Source organism: Maniola jurtina, chromosome Z (assembly GCF_905333055.1).
Source record: "Maniola jurtina chromosome Z, ilManJurt1.1, whole genome shotgun sequence".
In the NCBI taxonomy this organism is placed as follows: domain Eukaryota; kingdom Metazoa; phylum Arthropoda; class Insecta; order Lepidoptera; family Nymphalidae; genus Maniola; species Maniola jurtina.
In genome coordinates, this window is record NC_060058.1 from 1,855,875 (window position 1) to 1,877,016 (window position 21,142).

At 38.3% G+C, this 21,142-nt stretch overlaps 1 protein-coding gene across 4 annotated transcripts in view; it reads right to left on the reverse strand.

Moving 5' to 3' along the window:
* Positions 1 to 681: 681 nt before the first annotated feature.
* The window catches only part of LOC123880336 (protein furry), a 114,891-nt gene continuing 94,430 nt past the window's right edge, over positions 682 to 21,142 (reverse strand). For all 4 annotated transcript variants that reach the window (XM_045928421.1, XM_045928420.1, XM_045928418.1 and 1 more), the window contains 9 exons: positions 19,249 to 19,422; positions 18,557 to 18,694; positions 18,145 to 18,286; positions 17,408 to 17,556; positions 16,640 to 16,852; positions 15,962 to 16,093; positions 11,981 to 12,111; positions 9,515 to 9,645; positions 682 to 8,812 (listed from right to left, as the gene is read on the reverse strand). In XM_045928421.1, coding sequence (XP_045784377.1) covers positions 8,703 to 8,812; positions 9,515 to 9,645; positions 11,981 to 12,111; positions 15,962 to 16,093; positions 16,640 to 16,852; positions 17,408 to 17,556; positions 18,145 to 18,286; positions 18,557 to 18,694; positions 19,249 to 19,422 — 1,320 coding nt within the window. In that variant the 3' untranslated portion in view covers positions 682 to 8,702. The remainder of the gene's footprint in view (positions 8,813 to 9,514; positions 9,646 to 11,980; positions 12,112 to 15,961; positions 16,094 to 16,639; positions 16,853 to 17,407; positions 17,557 to 18,144; positions 18,287 to 18,556; positions 18,695 to 19,248; positions 19,423 to 21,142) is intronic.

Below are 21,142 nucleotides of genomic sequence, written 5' to 3' on the forward strand. Positions count from 1 at the left end.
CAATATTAGTATTTTTTATATAATTTTACTATGCGCATGGCGCGGTTAAGAATTAGGACGAAAAAAAACTAAAACTAACAATAAATATGTAAGTAAGTATTGTAATCTATTAGTAGATAGTAAACCAAAACTAAATTGAAAACGTATATCACAAAAAGCATGGAGTAAAATTTATGCAATTATTATAAAACAATATTATGCATTATTTGGTACAACACGATCGAGAGAAAACGAAAATGGTTCTCTACAAAACTCAACTACATGGTGTGCTGATGATCATGGTAACACATGAGTATATAAAATAGTTACGAAGTAAAAAATAATACATTTTGATAGGCATGAGTAGTATAGTTGGTTTCAGGTAAAACGAGCTCTAGACGACAATGGGTGTCTGCGCATAGATAGTAGATACCTACTGCTCTTAGCCACGCGGCTATAAGGAATTAATAGCGTCGCGACACGCTGCGCTTCGTACCACCAATTAGATCTGTCACTCACTGCGCAGGTACAAGGTCAGAGCTCTTTTTTCGGGACGCCAACTGTAGCTTAAGACGAATCGCGACACTACAATTCCGATTTATTGAAAATAAAAAGTATAATTCCTTGCAATTGACGAGCGTGGGTGAACTTTATTTTGGAAAGTAAAAACACCTTCGAACGTAATAAACAAAGCTTTGTGTAAGTCCACATTTGGAAAACATAAAAAGGTTGTAGTAAGTTAACCGTAAAAGATAGATATATCCTGTCGCTGAATTTTTCTGAGGACTTTTTAAGAGGAATAATTCCATCCTACATTGTTTTCATGTAACTTTAACTATTTACGCAGCACAGGCCAAGGAAGCTCTCAGATTTTCCGAATTAACTCAAATTATTACAATTTTCGTAGGGATATCTGATTTTTTTTGAAAATAAAATACCTATAACTTATTTTACTCGCCGATAATGTAGCCTTTCTATAGGTGAAAAAATTTTTAAAATCGGTTCAGTAGTTTTTGAGTTCACCCATTACAAACAAATCTTTTCTCTTTATAATAAGTATTAGTTTAGATCAACATCGTATAGGTAACATGGTCACTGTGTGCATGCCTGGCGGACTAATCAGCCGCGAGCAAGCGCAGACACATTTACTTATACCGATACGACTTAAACACAACCATGAGCCTTCCGCACTCGTGAATTGCAAGAATACTTTTTTAGTTATTCATGGCTGTCTCACACTTCATTTTCCTAAAGACGCAGTAAAATGACGCTTGTAACTTATATTTTAGTGATTTATTTTTGGTAAAACTCAGTCACATATAAATGTCAACATTTGGTCTAAATGTATCTCGTATATTTAGGTAATATATTCGAAGAAATGTGTCATGGATTCGATTGAATATAATTATTTTATTATTATAAGTATAGAATAGCGACCAGTGACGATTCTCCTCAAGTTCCCAAAGATCTAAAGCTAACGCACATCCCGAAATTAGTCGAAGGTTTAGGCTTAGCTACTAAACAAATCCGTCAAGTGCGAGTTGGGCTCGCACTCGAAGGGTTCCGTTCCATCATACAACAGAAAACACAATTTTGCATGGTGGTCATTGTAAAGGCTCTAGTGAATAAGCATTTTAGAATTTAGAATTTTTTTATTATATTTTGTTGTTAAAGTGGCAATAGAAATACACATTCTGTGAAAATTTCAAAACACTATTATTTTTCACGAGATAGAGCCCGACCTGGCCATAGTCAGGCAAAGAGAAATTATTTTGTATATTCTTGCATTTCCAATTTTGTTTTGGTGAACATTATATAAAAAATTGTGCTCGCTTCGCTCTCACTTTTATTTCTATTAATGTCCGCCTCTTCGTCCGCATGGATTTAGATTTTTGAAAATCCCGTGAGAATTCTTTGACTTTGTGGAATAGAAAGCTTCCGATATGCTAAATATTTCCGGAATGCTATCATCACTGAATAGTATCAAATTTTAGTTAAGAAGATGGGCCGTGAAAACGTATCTAAGAGGCGCACTTTCGCAAATAATAATAAATTTTTTTTTGTAAACATATCAAGAATTTCGCGCTTGCTTAAAGATGGCGGCTTCAAACCAGCTGTTTTGTTTGGCGACCCTTTTGAACGTTGAACGTTAATTTCGTCCAAAAAAATCTGAGTTTCTCCCAAGTTAAAACAATTTTCTAGGGTTACCTACTTACCAAAATAGTAACAAAGGAATCCTTAGGTATATCTGTTTGACCGGCAGTCACAGCTGTTTATTTCAGTGACTATTATTGCTATTGTAATAGATTAATTTAACCAAAAAACTATTAATTTTTCTTTCGAGATACGGAGTCTTACTTGCTCTTTGCAGGTTTTACCTTTCACAAAAAAATAAAAAAAAAATAATATGTTAGGAAGGTTAGGTAAGGTATTAACCCTGAGAATGTATCTTTTCAGCGGTATGTGCGCAGGCTTGTTCAACTATGCATAAGAAAAAAATATATATATATTTGGTTGTCTACACGCGCTATAATTTTTATATATTATATATAATTTTTACGAATAGCTATATCATTTAAAAATTGCCAATTTACATCAACACGAATTTAATAATAACTTTTTTATAAACATACATTTTTTTGGTATTTTTTTTAAATAGCGCGTGCGTTAACAATATCCTAGTTGAGATCAGTTATTTGAAAACTAAGTGAGAGTTAATTATTTATTAAATTACAATAACATGTACTGTTAGTACACAGTTACTTAAAGGTTAATTAATTTATTATTAACAGCAATAATTATTATTAACTAATTTAGATTTTTGTCACGCCCGCGCGGTGCGCCGGTTTTGGCAGACGACAGGTTAAATTCATATGATATGGAAAATATTTATCAATCATAACTGATTCAAAGTGAGTATTTTGATTCCGTAGCTCATCATGGAAAAATTGAATTCTTTAGGATCAATTTTTATCAATCTGTAAGTTCGTGTGTCCAGAACTTTTTCTCAGAAACGGCTTGAGGTATGAAATTGAAAGATGTATAATAAATACTAAGGTAAGGATGAAGGGCCTGGACACAGAGCTATTAATAATTGTATTAGATTATGTACTTCTGGGAGATAAAATAATACGTACTTCTATACATTCGACAGGTTTCCATTGTATAGAAGGAGGGCAGTCGGAGGAAGCGCATTGTACTGGACGACGTGCGTATGCTAAGAATTTAATACACTATAAATATTTAAGTAAAACAGCTACACTCACATTTTTCATCCGAGTACACCTGAGTACTTTACAAAACGTTTACAGTACGAGATAGAGGCTGTGCTAGTGAGGAACTTTTGTCCGCGGGGGACAGAAATCCCTGAAGCGTAGGAAGACAAAGTACCACAAGAAATGTCCCTCGTCTGTGCATGCCTTAACTGCGAGAGGACAGTTTAACATTATGTACAACAGCTACTCTCACATTTTTCATTGGAGTACACCTGAGTACTTTACAAAACGTTTACAGTACGAGATAGGCGCTGTGCTAGTGAGGAACTTTTGTCCGCGGGGGACAGAAATCCCTGAAGCGTAGGAAGACAAAGTACCACAAGAAATGTCCCTCGTCTGTGCATGCCTCAACTGCGAGAGGACAGTTTAACATTATGTACAACAGCTACTCTCACATTTTTCATTGGAGTACACCTGAGTACTTTACAAAACGTTTACAGCACGAGTTAGGTACAGTGCTAGTGAGGAACTTTTGTCCGCGGGGGACGGAAATCCCTGAAGTGTAGGAAGACAAAGTACCCGAGAACTGTCCCTCGTCTGTGCATGCCTTAACTGCAAGGGGACAGTTTAACATTTTGTACAACAGCTACACTCACATTTTTCATCGGAGTACACCTGAGTAAGTACTTTACAAAACGTTTACAGTACGAGTTAGGGCCTGCGCAAGTGAGGAACTTTTGTCCGTGGGGGACAGAAATCCCCGAAGCGTAGGAAGACAAAAAGTACCCCGAGGACTGTCGCTCGTCTGTGCATGCCTTAACTGCGAGGGGACAGTTTTAACATTTTGTCAGTTCATTTAAAAAACCGACGCCCGCTGTTCGTCAAACCCTTAACACATTAATTTACAGTTAAATAGACACTGAACCCGGTAGTAGAAACTTATAGATAGCAGAATACGTTTATCAAAGTCTGTTCATTCTTAAAAATAGTTATAATATCATCGACTGAATGCATATGCCGCACATTTGTTTGCGATGAACGCACCGTAATCAACGGATTTTTTACAAATCGAAAAAAATGTCATCAGCGCTTACTTCTTATTCAAGTTTTACTTTTTTGATGCGTGTCTGAATATAATTACTATCGAAGTACGGCCACCAAGAGAATACGTTTCTTACACCTATACTGCCTTACATAACAAAAAAAATCCGGTTGATTTTATTAATTTTTAGGGTTCCGTAACTCAAGAGGAAAAAGCAACCTTCTGTTGTCTGTCTGGCTGTCAAGACAAGAGAATCAAACATGATCTACAATCATGAATGGCTCGAAATGGCTTCCCCCTCGAAAAAAAGGAAGGTATAGGACAAAGAAAAGGTAGGTAGGCCTTATAGCACAAGTAAAGGAAAAAATCTGAACGCTGTGAATTCGTGGTTACATCTAAAAAAAATGAGTTGATGAATAAACAATAATTAGTTTACTAAATCGTAATATAGATGGCGCTGTCCGTCATTGACTTGCAGTGTGGCACATAATAGTGTTATATTTTGTACGACGGTACGGAACCCTTCGTGTATGAGTTCGAATCGAATTTTACCGGTTTTTTAATTTGATTTAGTGTCAATAAAAAAAAAATTCAATATTGTTTACTTACGAACTGTCAGAAACACATTATCTGTGATTTGTAAGTGGCCGTACTTTAAGACAAAATATCCTTGGCGTATAGACATAAAAACATATAAAGCGTATAAAGGGGAACACCGTTGCCGCTTGTACTAGGTATGTCATGCACTAACTACGTCACACTTTATCTGAGTATCTTTTCTCGGTGGCGGGTCTCTACTATGTGTTTCAAATGTGAAGCATTTCAAAAATGGAATCAAAATTTAAAGGTGGTTAACGGAATGGTGTTTTAACACTTTCTGCAAAAATAATTTTGAAGGTATTAGGGCGGTTCCGCACTCATCCGATCCGAATTTGTGAAAATACGTTCCGAAGTTCCGAGTGGTTTCCGAGAACCATTTGCATGGTAGCTAATGCACTTCATCCAATTTCCATGATCCGATATCTCTCCGTTATCAAATCAAATCAATCTCACATATTCAAATCGGACATATGACGTAGATATGTCAAAGATGCCCACTGAATAGCTTGGATTTGGATCAGAGATCGGGTTAGTGCGTAAGCAACATCCGAATTAGGTCCGAGTTTTTTATATCCGTAATTTTTGCGGATTTAGTTCAGATGAGTGAGGAACCGGTCTTAAACTTTTTCCACTGGTATTAACTTTTTCACTGGGGTTTTCATTTTTTAAGGAAACATACTAAAGAAAAAAAAATTATTTAAGAATAGAAGCAGATCAAAAAAGCTTCTCAATGACGACTTGATGGAGTATTTACATTTGAAACGCATAATAAATATACTATAACGAAAAGCTTACCTTATAATTTGATTACCACTACTTACAGATTAATATCAAAATAAAATAAACATCAAACAAATTGATCTAATCAATTATGAAAGAAATTAAAGTAACTATGCTAGCCGTGTTTGTTGCAGTGTGACGTAATATATAATGTAAAGCATCAAGTATAATATTTCCTTAGGGCTAAAGTGAAGTCCAATCGGGAAAACAAGGAAATCCAATTAATCATATATTTGAATAAACTGTAATAAATAGTACAAAGTAAAATATATGCAAAAGTCCGATATTTACCTTATAAGTTAGTAAGTAAAATTTAATTTTCTTCGAATAAAATAAATAGATGTGTAAAAGCGACATAGCCACTGACAGCGACGGTTGTTGTTCAAGCGACAACGGGATGAAAAGTATTCTCAAAAGCTATTAAATAGCATTGTTAACTCGATTTGTGATTTTAATTGATATTCCTTGTTTTCCCCGCGTGGTTTTCAAGTATACTGAATTATGTGCTAACTTTGATACAGACACCGATTGATACAACAATTAATATCGAAAAGGCCTCATTTACACGAGAGCTTTTTTAACGCCCGTTAAAAAAGCGTCCAAATAGAACAAATGTATTCCCAATTATCTGTTCACACGTAAAAAAGCGTTGACGTGTAAATGAGGCCTTAAGCTGATCACACATTGGACCGCGCTGAACGCACCGCACCCGGATATTTTATTGTATTAGGACAGTATAAATAGGCAGTGTTAATGCGACGTGTTGATTAGGAAACGTGTAAACCATGGAACTGAAGGCAATAGTGGTCAGTTTACGTTCGATTCGATATCAATATTTAAGGGGTGTATGGTAAACGCCATTTTTGCTCAATATGGTGGCAACAGTCATGTTGAAAGCACGATTTCAGTCCTTATGGAGACGCAGTACGCTCGACCGAAATGCCGGCGCATGTTGGTAATCTGTTTGCAATTTCACCTAACCTGCCCGGCTAGCATGGGCAGTAGATAAAAATTATATCCCCCGATTATATCCACTGATGTCTTAGAAATCAGTGGATATAATCGGGGATATAATTTTTATCTACTGATATGAGATGGTGTGAGAAAGAGATCCCGGTATAAAGATGCGCCGCCTGGCCCTTCCCTCTACCATCCACGCGAGGTCAAATGTTTTGGGTAAGAGGCACAATGATTTTCACCCAAAAGGGTTGAACGGTCGTTCGGGATAAGTATTTTTGAGAAAAAAACTACTGAGTTGTCTGCAATATAAAGTTATTTCAAGTAATGAATAAATAAACTATATATTGTCTAATGTTAAATTGTTTCAAAATTTTCATAATCCTAATATTGTCTATTTACGCACAAAGTAAAGTGTTAAAATAGGAATCTTTATAGGCTCATAACATTAAATTCATATTTTTTCAATGTTTTATGTATCAATAAACCTAGATAATGACGAGACAAATTGATATAATATTTTATTTTGACCGTATAATATCAAATAATGTAGTGATCACCCTCCTACGTATTTGTGAAGAAAGCACCGGTTTGTGTCACCTTAATCTAAGGTTAAAGCGTACTTTTGAGACGACAGTTGATACATTGAGCAAAAATGACGAGTCCTTTCTGAAAACTTATGCATTTTCGGGACAAAATATGCATAATTTTCTGCTCCATCAATCATGATTAACGGAAATCATTGATGTTCTACCAACCTATGCTCATTACTGCCTCAGATCCGCATATACTAAATGCGTATATTGCATATCTATAAATTCATATTTTCAACACTATAAATTAATAAATTAGCTAACAGAAAAGAAGGAACCGTAAGGAAATATAACTTCCTACACAGTTAAATTAGTATAAGGAATTTGTTTCGTTCATTTCATTTCTTTTTCTAAATTGATACTTAGTTAAAGTAATATTAATAATTAACACACATTTTGCTAAAGAATAATAAACTCAACCATTATTTTCGATTGGTATTGAACTTTATTTTGATATAAAGAGTTATATCGATTGTATGTTCAATAGATTTTGCTAGGGTTGTATATTGGTTAGTAAAAAGGTGATCGCACAATACCGCTAGAGCCGCAAGATGCAATGCACTGTACTGTAAGCCGTTGTATCGGACGCACGGAATGAATGCAATGAATGCGCCTGCTGTCGACGTTATTTGCATGTTTAGTAATAAAAAACGATGTATTTAACTTCGTCTCATGTGGCTCTTGCTGTTATCTGCGATCAGTGTACTTAATATAAGATTTTATATCTTACCAACGTTCATAAAATTCGAGCATCGATACTCTGTAGAGTTGAAGTAAAATAAACTTTAACCGAGTTGTTTCAAAGGTCAAACTCGTCCATATATCTACAGCCAGCGATCCAAGCAAAAATCTTGTGAAGTTAAAATCATTTGTAATGAATTTTGGACTTTAACTCTAGCACATATATGTCTATTGTCTAACGTTATTGTGCCTTGATGCTCGAATCTTATCAACGTTAGTGAGATGGGAAATCTCATACTCAGCTCTTAGTATCGAGTACCAAATACACGCGACACGTGTCGAGCGGCCCTATGCTCAGGTAGTTAAAACGAGACGGATTTATGTCAAAGTCATAACTCTGTCTCGCTTTATCTCTAAGTATAGTCCGAGCAAAGTCAAAGCTCTATAAAGCTCTACAAGTCACGCGTCTCGCTCGTTCAAATCAAATGATCTCCATAATTTATACAAAGCAGTGTACAAGTGCAAGCAGTGTGCGCTCCACATAAACGAAGTTTGATTCTTATTTGAATACTTTAAATGGACTTCTATGGACATGCGCTCACTACATCAACTTCAAACGAGGTGAGCGTATGCCCATAGCATAGAAGCCCAGCAAAGAATACTAGCCGCGCGAGTCGAGGCGGTGCAGGTCAAGTTCCTGGTGGCTTTAATGAGCTATGACCTTTATAGGTTATCACATAAAGATTATGCTTGATTATGGCTTAAGCTATACGTTCTCAACGTTATCTGCGATCAGCGTAGGTGCTGGAAGATATATCCTATGCGAGAGCGGGGGCGAGAGAAAGGGGTGGTGGCTCAGCAAAAATCCTGTCGCTGCAGGGACACGGACACCTTGTAGAGGCTCTCCATCATGAAGGACAGGTTCGCGGACAGCTCGTTGACGGGCCGCGTTATCGCGACCATGTCTGCAATAACCATTGAACTAAATTAGTACCTATCGCAGATATGGACATAATACAAGCACGCTGGGAAAGGTAAAGTACATATACAAAATGACAGTTATTTTGCAACCGATTCGAAGCGCTTCACCGAGCGGAATGGATTAAAACTGTCACTTTGTGCCAAATGGTCTTTGTATCGACACTATGTTGACAGATGTCTCATCACTAACATTTAGCTCCAGGTACGCTCATATGATGCTCCCTGCTGCTATGAGCGCTAAAGAGCTGCTTCAAAAAAACCGGTCAAGTGCGAATCTGATTTGCACACAAAGGGTTCCGCACTAGTGCACAAGAAAAAACACAATTTTTTTAATTTTCATGGCGGTCACTTTGAACTTTTTATTATTTGTTATTATAGCAGCAATAGAAGTACACATTGCGTGAAATTTTTAACTCTCTACCTATTACGGGTCACGAGATACAGCCCGCTGACAGACAGACGGATACTGACGGACGGACGGACAGCGGAGGCCTCGTAATAGGGTCCCTTTGACATCCTTCGGGTATGGAACCCTAAATAAACTTTTTTTCTTATTCAATTCTTGGATTTTTAGCACGTATCCTGAGGCAGTGTCATGAGTCCCACACGTCCGCTTTTTGGCTTGCCCGCTTTGGGATGCGTACGAGTATTTTCCCTAGCGATAAAAAAATGTTGCGGCTACATACCTGGCTGCGCCTGCGCCAAGCCCTTGCAGTAGACATGAAGGAGACTAGTGACGTCATCCTCTGGTAGCTCGCCGCGCTCTAAAATGCGCTCCGCGTTTCGCTCACGCACCAGCGCCAGCGCCGCACCCCACCTGACACAAAACTTCTTTAGAAGTGACTTGATACAGGTCGCTTGACAAGCTTTTTTAATTCAGATACAAGTTAGCCCTTGACCGCAATCTCACTGGTGGTAAGTGATGATGCAGTCTAAGATGAAAGTGGGCTAACCTAGAAGGGGAACGGCAGTTTTCATTAAACCCAAATTCCTTTCCGCCAAACAGAACAGCTGTTTTGATGCTTCCGTCGTTTATGGAGGTGTTTCAAAGTAACAAGCAATTAGTGCTACGTAGTACGAATTAGTATTATTTGGTTCTCACGCGAAATCATAACGGAACGCTAAATCTGGTTTCGGAAGTAGTAACTGGCCACGGCCGAAGCCTCCCAGAAACCTGATTAGAGACAATTTTGAAATCGTAAATTCGGAAATTGCTCCTGCAGAGACTCGAACCTGAAACCCTACTCTTGAAAGACCACAGCCCTCACCATGTGACATGGAGTTTGTCAAATAAAAATCTCTAGAATATCTCAAGAAAAGGTTTTCAAAATGAAATTGTCAGATCAGCGGAATGAATTTCCAGAGTTACCATGCAGCTAAAATCAATACAGCTGCCACCCCATCGACAAAGAGCGAAGGAATCCAGCCAATGGCAGTTAGTTGCGAGAGCATCCGAAAGCTGTAATTGGCTACACGCAAACGAATGAATACACTGCAACACTGATGTGTGCTTGTGTGCGCTTCTAGAAACTGCGATTGTTAAATTCTAGTTATAATTTAATTACGGATTACGGAATGTGAATAATTGAACTGGAAATTTCATCTGTCGTTTCAGATGCAAGATCAATCGTTAATTATATTACATTGTTATGAGATTTCATAGACTTTGACTTTGACTTCGCTTCGATGGAATATCATATCTGTCGCAGGCAAATACTGGAATTTCATCGTTCACAAACAGCGTCAGTATTCTACAAAGCTCGTAACTAATTCGCTTTCGACTTATACTCGTAGATTAGGTACATCCTTTACGCAAGACTAAATTAAATTAAGATGGTAAGATGGATATACAATAAAGGTATACCAGTTAGTGTCATTCCAGAGATTGCAATAATGCAATAGTCTAAAAACGAACAAGATCAGGTTAAACAGCACTAAAACCCGCGAACTGCCGATAGTTAGCTATAGATATAGTAAAATAGTTTTTCTGTCGTTTGGTGTATTAACATTGTATATTTATATTTATGTTATCAGAATTTTTTCTTCTTTCATTTGATATCCCACTCGATACAATAACAAAAAAAAATTTGGAGACCCCCACTTTTTTGGATGTAACATCCGTCTGATCGATTTTTTTCATACAAAATGTAGCCTATGTCACCCGGATCATAATAATGGATCGATTGGCATTTGTCAAAATCGGCTCAGTAGTTTAGGCGCTACGATGGAACACACATAATTACAAACCTAAATACGTAGAAAAATCTTTAGACTACATACACAGGCTGCTAAAAGCATAACCCTTCCTTTTGGCTTTGCCGTAGTTGGGTAAAAAACTAAAAGTAATGCGCACAATCTATATCCCGTTACATCTGAGATTAGCACAAAAATAGAAACAGAAATAATTTTTAATAAAATCAAATTTTACAAGCGCTTTTAAATCGTCAAAAGAATCTACCACCTGGTTCGAAATGCCTTTCTTATCGAGAAGAACCAAAATTTTACTCCGCACGCTCAATATCTTAGGGCGCTCATAGAACTGCAAGGCGACCGACGACGTTTCGAAAGAACCACATGTCGCAACCCAAAAAATTCGTCACATACACTTCAGTTTCTAGTGAGATGTGAGCCGCACTATACGTGTCCTACTTCTACCATTTGTAGCTGCGACGGAATCAGAAAAAATGAATAGAACAGATAGCGCGTCGTCGCACTGCAGATTTTTACGTTACGGACGCATTTGAAATCTCCACGATGAGTTATGTGTCTTACTAGATTCTTGTGATGCGTTGTCACACTGCAGTGTTCTGCAAGCGCTTTTTGAGATGTATGTGCGTCTATGTGTGCGAATGTGTGTGCATACCTCTGCGTCTACGTGAGTTGCAGCAGGAATCAATTACATACTATAAGACGCGTGTGTGTGAGACTGTGTGTATTTGTGTTCATATGTGTGCGTGTAAGTGCATACGTCTTCCTCTGCATAAGCTGCAGCAGTCTATTATGACTTTGAGATGTGTGAGTGACTGTGTGTACGTGTGCCCATGTGTGTCTGCGTGAGTGCATATATCCCCCTCTGCATAAGCTGCAGCAGTCTATTATGACTTTGAGACGTGTGAGTGACTGCGTGTATGTGTGTCTATGTGTGAGCATACCTTTGCCTCTGCATGAGCTGCAACAGGCGCGCGTCGTCGTGCGGCGCGGGCGAGTGCTCGCCCCACGAGTCGTTCAGGTGTGCGAGAAGCGCGGCACGCACCGTCAGCACCGCGCTGCTCATCTCCACTCCCTGACACATAAATTCAAGTATAAAGTATTCGCGTCTCTTTCTTAACAAAGTAATAAGTAAAGGTCAGGTTGAACCTATTTTAGCTCAGAACTGTCAAAACTTGTAACTTTAGGTGCCAGCCTTTGTTGTCGGGTAGAATTAACATTTAAAAATTAAAAAAAGACACAAAAAAAACATCAGACTCGAAAAATTTTCCTCTTAGTTTTCAAAGTCAAAGTCATTCATTCAAATTGGGTACTATTGTACACTTTCTAATTGAAACAATGATGTAGTAGTGACAATTAATTACGTTAACTTAAAACTAAAGTCTGCGAGGAGCCCACAACAAACTCAGCCGAGTATTCTTTTTCAATTATTCTTTTTTTTAGAATCACCACTTTAATTTAGCCAATTTAATTCTAATCAGTCTTTGACAAATAACTGATTTAATTTTAGCGATCGAATTATTGGAGCTAGCTTTGGAGCTATAACTTAATATAACAGACCGTGTATAATACCTACATAAAACCGACATAATCTATTGGTTACACAAAGAAGAAGTAAAGCAAATTCAAGATTCTGGTTAAGGTTATATCAACAGATGACTGAATTTAGGTCGAGCGGTAAACCTAGACACGCTGCAGGATATCTCTCGCCACGGGGCCGCTATTGGGTTACGGGCACCGGGCTTCCAGGTTATAGGTATATAGGCCACTTACTTTCTGTCCCCATGGTGAATAATTTCTTTAATTGGAACTCTATCTATATCTAATCTCAATATAAGATTTATCCTTAAATGAATTAGGAATTTATTTTGAGTTAAACCGAGTAAAAAGTAAATTAGTTATAATCTAGGTTACTGTGGAAGTCCGAATCGTTTTAGGAACAATATGTAATTATACTATGTTAATAATTTATTATGTAAGAGAAATTGTTCGAAGTTACTGAGATACACCTAAATATAGGCATGAAAATATTTATAAAATATAAGTATGGACTGAAACTAATACTGTTTCGGTATTTTTTTATTCTATTTTAATGAATGACTATACTATAGATAGGTAAGAAATGATTCTACCTATTTGTTACCTTTAGTCTATGACTGGGAAGTTTCGAGAGCATTACGTAGGGTGGGGCATTACAGGCAGGTTGAGGGTAGTCAAGGGGGGTTGGTAGGTGGCAACGGGAGCCAAAGGGTGGTTAGGGTGGTTGTAAATCTCTGTTACCTAGGATGCAATCGCGTGTATGCAACCGGAGTAATCAATACTGACCCCCTCTACGTCCCTGAGTTTGAACTATCTAGTTACATAGATATTATGTAAGCCATGCCCGGGGGCGGGAATGGTAGCTGTATTGATTTTATGTTGCAGAGGTCATACAAGGATATTATCAACCTTGTTTCACCTCTGCAATATGAAATCAATACAGCTTCAATCAAATCAGAATTTACGAGTAAGTTTGGAATTATCAATTCAGAAATGTCTAAATAAAAAATTTCAGCTTACTAAAACTGGGTTAAGCGTAATTCAATCGAAACCTTTTAAAAATCGTGAATGGATTTTGGAAAAGTCTGTAAGTAGTAACAAATGAAACGAAAACTTTTGGTTTTCAGTGTCTCAAAATCATTGTAGGATAAAACCCAGAACATCTGTTTTTACAAGACGGTCAAGCCTGTTGCATCTTTGAAACAATCTTGTACAATAATTATTTATCTACAGTTGTTTTGTTTTGCACAAATCATATACGAATATCAAAAAAGCGTTCTTAACCCAAACTGGGTTAAGCGTAGTTCAATCTAAAACTTCGAAAATCAGGAAAAGATTTTTGGACACTGTCAGAAAGTATCAAATGAAGCGAACATTTGTTAAAAAAAACCAGAACATACATTTTTACGAGACGGATAAGCCACTTATAATTTTTATTGTAAGTGGGATTGTTTCGAAAAAAACCGGCCAAGTGCGAGTCAGACTCGCGCACTGAGGGTTCCGTGCTCGGGTATTTTTTCCAACATTTTGCACGATAAATCAAAAACTATTATACATAAAAATAAATAAAAATCTGTTTTAGATTGTACAAGTAAAGCCCTTTCATATGATACCCCACTTGGTATAGTCATCTTACTTTGAAAATTGAAACACATTTTAATTTTTTTTTTAATGAGGTAATTTTTTTTCTGATTTATTTCTGTATTTGTGCTATAATACCTATCTACCTGCCAAATTTCATGATTCTAGATTAACGGGAAGTACCCTATAGGTTTCTTGACAGACGCGACGGACGGACGGACAGACAGACAGACAACAAAGTGATACTATAAGGGTCCCGTTTTTCCTTTTGAGGTACGGAATCCTAAAAGCAAGATTTTCGAAATGATATGCAATAGATTTATTTTTATTTTTAATAGTATTTGCGTAACGTAAGCGAAACGTGGGATTTATAGAAATCGATTCTCCTGCATGTTAACCTGCTAACCTACGTACACAGAACTGGGTCCTACAAATCGGTGGCGCCCTAGACCTTGACGCGACCTTGCAAGGTTAGCTGTGCTGTCTCTCTCGCACGGCGCATTGTCCGTGTAGAGCGATGGACACGAGCGATTGCGAGAATCAATATGCACTCACAAAGGATACTGACCGACATGTTATCAAAGTACATTTCCGGATCTTTGAATATACAAACCTCTTGGGAAATTAATATATCATTTATCATTTATTTATTGTAATATCTTTGTAAAATGCAGATTAACAAAGATATTACAATTATTCGTTTTAGTATCACCACATTTGCCATGCAATGGCGTGAAACTATTTTATAGAGACACCTAATATTAAATGCAAGTACAAACTTTACTACATAGTCATTATTTTTATTCCGGTTCAAGTAAGCCCTTGACTGCGATCTCACCTGGTGATAAGTGATGATGCAGTCTAAAATGGCAGTGGGCTAACTTGGAAGAGGTATGGAAGTTTCAGTAAACCCGTATCCCTGATCGGTTCGGTGATATCGTACCGGAACGCCAGATCGCTTGACGGCACAGATTTGCTGGTAGGTAACTAGCCATAACCGAAGCCTTCCACCAGACAAATTTTATTTTGTTTATTACGGAAGACAACGGGTTACTATTCAAGAAGTTTTGAAAAAATTGAGTCGAGTATACTACGAGTCAAAGAAAAACGAAATAAAGGAATTTTCGATAAGGATATCTACACGAACAACCATTTGGGTTCACGAAAGGTAGATCTACAACTCACGCTGGAGCTGACATAATACCGAATATTTTAAATGCCTGGGAAAAACTGGCCAAAATGCAATCAGCATCTTTTGCGATCTTTCAAAGGCCTTCGGTTACGTAGATCACGAAATTCTAATCCGAAAGCTGAGGTACTATGGAGATACAGATCAGGCCCTAAAACTTATTTCATCTTACTTAACTAACCGAGAAATAAGAGTATGTGTCAGAACGTCTGTGTGAACAAAATTTAAATTAGGAGTGCCACAAGGATCAATACTCGGTCCATTTTTAGTCCCAGTTTATATTAACGATCTTCCTAAAATAGTAAAACAACTAGCAGATATCGTATTATTTGCAGATGACTCTCTCGTGCAGAAAAGACTGTGATTTGGACAACCTTAATAAAGCACTCACCAAGCTTTCGAACTGGTTTTCGGTCAATAACTTAGCATGAAATAGTAAAAAACTAAGTGTGTATATTTTGCCTCATCGAACTATCGTGGTGAAAGAAATGTTGTGATATTTCTCAACAATGAAAAATTTGATATTGTACGTCCAGTAATTTGAGCTGTACGTTGATAGATCAGTCAGTGAGTCATTCAGTCACCTTTTCCTTTTATATTAGATGGAGATACTTACGCGATTGTCCAATGCGGCGTGGTAGACGGCGACAACCATCTTGTTGTTTGTCTCCAGAAGCAATAGCAGTTGGAAGATCAGTTTGTACAGACATCGCCCCGTCTCCTCCGCGCTTCGGGATAATTCTAATGTCTGTGGAGGATAATGATTTTTGCAATTTAAGCCTGATCAGAAAAATGAAATACCTCACCGTATTGAGTAAAATCCGTGGAACTGATTTATACAGACCATATACTTAGTGACCATAGACAATAATACTATTGGCGATACTACGAAGGGTAAGATAAGTGTCGTACGAGATAAAACACTTTTATGTGCAGCATTGAAAATTAATAATGGACAGCGCTATCTATATTTAATATAGTAAATATTTTTTTTTGTGAACATAATTTAATGTTTTTTTTTCGATGTACCCACAAATTCATGGTTTTCGGATTTTTTCCTTTACTTGTGCTATAAGAGCTACAAACTTGCCAAATATAATGATTATAAGTCAACGGGAATTACCCTATAGGTTTTCTCGACAGACACGATGGACAGACGGGCAGATAAACAGATGACAAAGTGATCATATTATGAAGGTTCCTTTTTTCCTTTTGAGGCACGGATCCCTAAAGAAAGGCCTCAGTTTCAAAAGGTTCAGTAAGGCATATGCGCAGGCTGAAAGGGACGGCTGACCTCAAGCGCGTGGTCGCGGCGGTCGAAATAGGTCTCAAGGTGTTCGTTGATCTCGAGCGCGGCGTAGCGCACGGCGTCACGCACTCGCGCACAGTCGGCCGCCGCCGCACCCGCCCACAGCAGCGGGGGCTCCTCCGCACCCAGTCGCTCCAGCACCGCGCCCAGCTCGCCGCCCGCGCCACCCATCACCGACACCGTCTTTGCGGTAACCTCCTGCGTACACGACACCCGTAAATCATAATTGCACCATTTTAGAGTATTCGCATCTTTCTTTTCCCAATTTAATCAGAAAAGAACAGACAAACCTAATTTCGTTTACATTTGTCAAACCTCGTGACTTTAGGTGCTAGTCGCGAGCCTTTCGTTTAAATTTGTAGAGCGCCCTAAAATTTGGCGTCTTCTATAGTGCATTTTGTAATCGGTTGAGTTTGATGTGGGCTTTTGTCAGACCTGGCTGAAGTGATCCGCATCAGTCTAACGTAGAGTCAGCGACGAAGCTAGGTATGCACCCGTCCATAGGCGGGGGCAAACTTTGTCGCTGTTTGTAACGGGCGGCTTTTAAAGGCTACTTTAGAAGTTAACTATTCTAATTACTCCTAAGTGGTCAGTAGTCCAAACTTAGTACTTTACTGAGTACTCCAAACTTAGCACTTTAGTATTTAGTTAAGTAAGATTTTAGCTATTAAATTACTCGCTACTCGACTTAAATACAAATGTAGTCGGAACTAGGATTAAGTGCGGGAAAGAAAACCAGGAAGAAAGAAGAACCTTGACGACAGTATGCAGGCGATGCACGAGCGCTAACGGCGGCAGGTGCGCGGCGTGACGTAGCAGCGCGGCAACGGAGCAGCGCCAAGAGTCGCGCACCGGCGCCGCGCTCGCTGCGCTCGGCACCGGCGTCACGTCTCCGCGCTCACCTGACAACACAGTATACTTAACGGCGGTTCCAAACAAACTATCCTCGCAAGTTGTGTACAAGACTCAGCCGACATAGCAATGGGGATCTACACTGCCCATTTATCTCGAGAGGTGTGCATAAGTGAACCGGCCTGGAGGACTAGCTTATACTGAACTGTCAAAAGCCATAATTGAAAAGATTACGTATTTAAACTTATGAATTATGACAGCATGTGGCGGACCTCTTGTGGCGCCCTCTGAGTTCTGTTTTGCCTGTGGATCCCCGTTAACGACCTCGCTTAGTTTAAAAAGAATCAGCTGGCGCCTCGTTCTTTTAAAATTACTTGGGAAGTCGTCGACTTCGCCTCGTCCTTCCAATATTAATCGGCCGGCAATTACTTTATTTTCGGCCTGGACTATAGTGTTACTATTAATAACATTGTTAAATTAAAGTAAGATAATCTAATTGCATATTTAAAACAGTAAAGTTATCCTGTATTCGCCTCTATATTTTTATGGTAATTTAAATGTCCACTACTTTTTGATAAACATACTAGTTTGTCACACTTGCACTACGATAGCAGCGAGGGATTATGAGATTGACTCACCATCAGGTTCGCCACTGGACGCACTGGAGAGCGAGTGAGCGCGCGCGCGTAATGCGAGCTCGTGCGTGCTCGCCGCATCACCCTCCCCCCGCACGGCACCCTCTTCCCAGCCTGCCTCCTCATCCGAAGAATCCTCGTGACCCTGCCGAATACACTTGCTTTATATTACACTTCGACAGCGAAAATTAAGAGTGCTCTTCACGGTCGCTCCAATTCGAGCTTGAGCGCATGCTGTTCGAATCAACTTTTACGAGCTGGGCATACTCAAGAGTGAGATGGACTATGTTTCAACAATAGACATCAACGTTTGGGATAACCTTATTTTTGGCAAACATAACACAATATGGCTGAAGGTCATTCATATTGCTAGTTTGAACGGGAGGTAGGTATAAGAGTTAGGGTCGTCGCTCACCGTCTTGGAGTGGTGGTGTTCGTGGTCGAGGCGCAAACGATGCGGCGGTGGGCTGCGCTCGGGCGCGCCGCCTTCCTCTCGCTCCTCACTCAGGAGGCGTCTTCGAACACCCCAGTTGAAGTTGTCTGAACTCTCGCCCTGATTACAAACAACGTTTTAACCGATGCACTTGCACACATTTACAGCAAATTGCTCAAGATCGAGCTAAAATCAATTCAGTAATATAGTTAGATTACATGATCACACAAAGAAATCGAAGAGGAAGCGATACAGGTGCGTCAGCGAAAGCTGCTTACGCTGAGGGTTTCGAAAGGAATTCAAAAATGTATTCAAAATCTTCGAAAATGGAATTCGTTTGTGAAACATAAGCAATTGTTTTGATTGGGTGAATTAGTTTGGTGTTCTGGTATTATAACAATATAGACTTGCGCTTGGCTACAATCGCACCAAACAGTAGGTGACGCAGCCTAAGGGTCTTTTCACAATACTTGCGGTGCGACCTCGCATCGTATAACTCTATGACAACGCACAAAGCATCGTGGGAATATACATGGGAATTACTGTTAATTAATTAATTATTACATTAGTATTGTGGAATGGTCCTAAGGTGGAACGCACCTGCCTTGTAGGTGCATCTTCACTCTTCTTTTAAATATACCTTATAGCCTATTTGATAAAATTGTCAGAAATACCTCTATACTTTCACTCTCGTACTCCAAAAAGTCGAAGTCCTTGAAGACACCGAAGTGATCGGTCGGGGGCGCCCCGCCGGACGGTTCGTTTCCCGGAGTACCCGACACCTCCTCCAGAGACGATGCCATCGAAGACTCGCGCTCCAGCAGCTCCGAGCTTTGACTGAAGATCACCTTCACCAAACACAATCAAACATGAAAACCACGCAACTTAGTTCATGACCATATTTTGTGGTTATACTTGTGACAGCCAATATTTATAGTCTATATTATGCACACACACACATTGAATTGAATCTTTAAGGGAATTTTTTACACGACTACCCAAAAAAGGGAGTGTAATGTTTTCAGGGTTCAACACAATCATACATGATAATCACTCTCGAGTGACACTGGCTAGAAATTTTTTGCAAAAAAAAATCAGTATGGCGGCTGTATGGCGCTATCGTCAAATGTGATTCTTTTTACTTCTTAGTTCATATCTTGGCAAGGTAGTCATGCTTTCAATTTTTTAAATTACGACTAGTTTTGAGTTGTGCCACCGGCGCTTCTGTTGATTTAGGTCACTAAATCAAATGTGAACGTTTATTCCGAACAAAAATTATTGCGAAAACTGACAAACCAAACATCACTGGTTATTACGCTAACAGCAAAGGCAACTTGCACCTGAAAAATCTTTTTTTGAAGAGCCAATCTAGTGAGTATTTCTTATTAACTTTCAAACGGTGGAGGCAATTCAATTAATTCTCTTTAGTGGCGGCTGTTAAGGCGTCGTAATGACCTTTCTTTGGGTAGGAAAATTGATGATGCTTTGATATGTGGCGCATTTAATCAACGTTGTTTTCTTTCTTTTTCCTTTATAAATTCTGGAAATAACAGCTATCGCGAACCCAGTTGTTGCACTAATTGATAGCACGTATTTGAACTGTTAGCGACGCTGATGGCTAACATAATTATTGTTATAATAAACAACAACTGTGTATATGTCAGTTAACAAAAGGTGGCACGTTCACAGTACTCACAAAAATGCAATTTCATAAATTATAATGAATCAATCAAATCATTCTTAATGAGCTTGCATCTTAGCTGTTTTCCGAAGTACCGCGATTTTTGAGATCAATATTATTTCTAATAATGTATCTCAATCAGCGATAATAATCTATGTATAATTTTAAAGCCTTCATAAAAATATTACTTCTATCATTGAAATGAAATGAAATGAAATTTATTTATTTGCTGAATATCAGTTGTTGAGTTTAAATTGTTTTTATTGAGATGAATGAAATAGGAAAAAACATTAAAGGTACAAGATTTCATTTCACGAGATTGTCTTGTCAGATCAAATTTTTTTGAAAACATTTTATTCCAATATCAATAACTATCGGTATACTGATGGATGGGTTTAAAAATAAAAAATACGCTGTAATTCATGATAGTATAAAAAATTAACAATAACTTTCTCTGTTAAGCTCATTGACCGTATGCAAGAGACAGCTAGACTTTTCATGACTCTTGTGCTTATTCATAGAAACTACACAAGCACAATTTGTGAATGTGTTGTACGTACCAGCTCTTGTTAACACGACTATAGTTGTGTGACCTTTCATTGTTTAGATACCAATCAATACGTGGTGTTTACGTGAGATACAATCAAAATAGGTGGCAACAAACTGTTTTTGTTTGTTGTCGAGTGTATTAAGCGTGAACTTTCATTATATATAGTTATATTAGAGATATGCTGCTGGCTTTATTCAAATTGTGCCAGTGTGTACTTGTGCCGTGCAAAGAGGTTGTTCCACAAAAAGTTACTACATTGCAAAAACCAAATTTGAAATAATTATTAAAACGTATTGAAGGCTAGAGTAAAATCAGATTGTTATACCTTGATCTGTTT